Source organism: Limulus polyphemus, unplaced genomic scaffold (genome assembly GCF_000517525.1).
Source record: "Limulus polyphemus unplaced genomic scaffold, Limulus_polyphemus-2.1.2 Scaffold5824, whole genome shotgun sequence".
NCBI lineage: Eukaryota > Metazoa > Arthropoda > Merostomata > Xiphosura > Limulidae > Limulus > Limulus polyphemus.
Window position 1 is genome coordinate 19,673 of NW_013671434.1, and position 2,587 is coordinate 22,259.

At 31.5% G+C, this 2,587-nt stretch overlaps 1 protein-coding gene across 2 annotated transcripts in view; it reads left to right on the top strand.

The window, feature by feature from the left end:
• The first annotated feature begins 173 nt into the window (after window positions 1–173).
• The window catches only part of LOC106473030 (ATP synthase subunit s-like protein), a 26,738-nt gene continuing 24,324 nt past the window's right edge, over window positions 174–2,587 (top strand). For both annotated transcript variants that reach the window (XM_022401541.1, XM_013933706.2), the window contains exon 1: window positions 174–344. In XM_022401541.1, coding sequence (XP_022257249.1) covers window positions 189–344 — 156 coding nt within the window. In that variant the 5' untranslated portion in view covers window positions 174–188. The remainder of the gene's footprint in view (window positions 345–2,587) is intronic.

Here is a 2,587-nt window from a genome sequence, read left to right on the forward strand (position 1 = left end):
GGTGCGAACCGGCTGAATCCCACCACTGAAGGCTACGTTATGTAATTACAATCTTCGTTTAAGGCCATCCACTTTAAACGGAAGTTATGGTTATTTCTCTGTATATGAGTGATGAATCATAATTAGAATATACACCAGTTGCAATACAGACTAAAAATTAGAAATATACATTGTTTTGAACAATTTTTATGCCGGATACTGAATATCTGTATTATTGTCAAACATCCCATTTTGTGATTCGAATTCCGAGAGGTGGCAGCAAGATCAAGAAAAAGGACAAACCAAGGAAGAGGTGGATGATTTGTTCTGCTATGTATTTATTTTCGAGATCTTTGAAGACAGTTGTAAGACAGCATTTTAATATAATCAAACATAAGCACTCCTTGCCTAAATTAAGATTGGTTTTACTTCTATTCTATTGAGTAAACTCTATAATACATTTTTAACTTTAAGTTAACATAAAAAGATTAACTTTAAGGGCTACAGTGAACATGTTGTTTCATCCATTACTATCTGATTCTAGGGTTATCCCATCTAATAAACTAAACTTTAAAAAATAGTAAAATCAGCGAAAGACAGCCCTTATAATTTAAGTGCTTACCAATTCTTTTCTTAAATTTACAGAATCAATCAAAAGCCATCATCCTGTCAGTGTCACTTAAAATATAATGAAACTGTTTGCTGAAGATTGGTCCTGCTCTGACGAAATTTATATTTGTGTCCCCATATCCTACCATTCTCACCTATAAAAGTATCAGGAAGTAAAAAGATGATACACTATTACTGTCAATTCACTTAACTATCTTAAATACATCAGTCAGATCTTCTCTGACTCTTCGTTTTTCAAGAGGAAACAAGTTTAAAGGTTTAAAACCTGTCCTAATCTAACAGCATTTGCATCCTAGGTATCATCCTAGTAGTCCTCTTCTGAACCCTTTCCAATAATTTAATATCCTTCCCAAGGTAAGGAGGACGTTAAATTATTCCAAATGAGACATAACTAGTGACCTCTACAATGAAATTACAACATCTAGACTTGTATTCAGTATTTCTGTAAATATCATCTATTAATTATAATTCTATTTGACTTACCACTAGCAATAGCACATTGCTTGGATGACTAAGAATAAGAGATTTATAATGTTAAAAAGCCACCTGTAATTTATTCACCCAACTTGCCAAATACTCTAATTATTTTACAAAATGCTAGTATCCTCCTCATAGCCAGCAATATCCAGTATCATAATATCAGAAAATCAAAATAGTTCAGTGACCATTCTTTCATCTACATTATTAATGTAAATCAAAAAGAGCAAAGGTACTAATGCGGAGCCCTGAGGTACACCACTTTTCACATTAATACAGTTTGATGAACTTTTCTGCTTCCTTCCATCCAGCTATTTTTTATCCAACTAGCCATCTTATTCCCTTTATGTAGCATCTTGTCATTTGCTTTCTGAAAATCCACACCCTTACCCTCCTTTTAATAAGCAGTAACTCTTACAATAAGTGTCAATAGATTAGGAAGACTAGATTTTCCCCTAGTGGAAACATTGTTGACTACCCAACAAAATTTTCAAAAACTTATCCTACCACTTATGTAAAACTAATAGGTGAGTAATTAGCAGGACAATTTTATCACTTTACTTGAAAAGGGAAGTAACATTAGCCAATTTCTTATCTTTGTTATCTGATCACTATTCAAGAACTTACAAAAAACAGTAGCAAGTGGCTCACATTTTCAATACTTAACCTCCTTCAAAACCCTCATTATTATTGGGCTCAGGAGCCTTATTATTCTGTAAGCTTCCCAATCTTTTATAAACCCACTCAGAATTAATAGGATCATTTTGTTCCATATTGTTTCCATCAAGAAACTTCTAAGATTGAGAAATATTGTTTATATCTTTATAGGTAAAAGTTGAAGAAGTTAAATATAATAGCCCAGCCATATCATAATCATCAGATACGAGCCTTCCTTTATCATCATACAAAGGCCTTAGCTACTTCCATCCTAATGTTTTTTTTACCCTTAATGTATTTTAAAGAAATCCTTAGTTTGTTTTTACATTTTCAACCAACCTTATTTCCCGTTTGACCAACTCTCTTGATCTTTTTTAACCCCTTATATCTTCCATCATAAAAGTCAATATATATTTCTTAAATTTATGATACTTTTCTATAATTTTATTCCTTATAACCTTTGTAAGTCAACCTTGTTGTTTACTTGCAGCCTCTCTTTTTTTTCTGTGAATATTTTGAAGCCTATCTTGAATATTTAAGAATTTATGTAAAAAATATTTCCACATTTGATCAGTATATCCAATTAATTCATTTGCCCAATTCTCAGCAGATAATTTTTGTTTCATCTCTTCAGAATTTGCTTTTTTGAAATATGTAACCAAATTCTCATTATTCCTCATCTACATGTGCAGTAAAATATCAAACCTAATTGAGTAATGATGAATTTCACCTAAATATTTTCCAATCTTCACATCAAACATTTCTATATTAGAAGTTTATATCCTTAAAATAACATTGTTCTAGTAAATTTTCTGACCAATTGGTGAAGAAAATCATCCTGAAC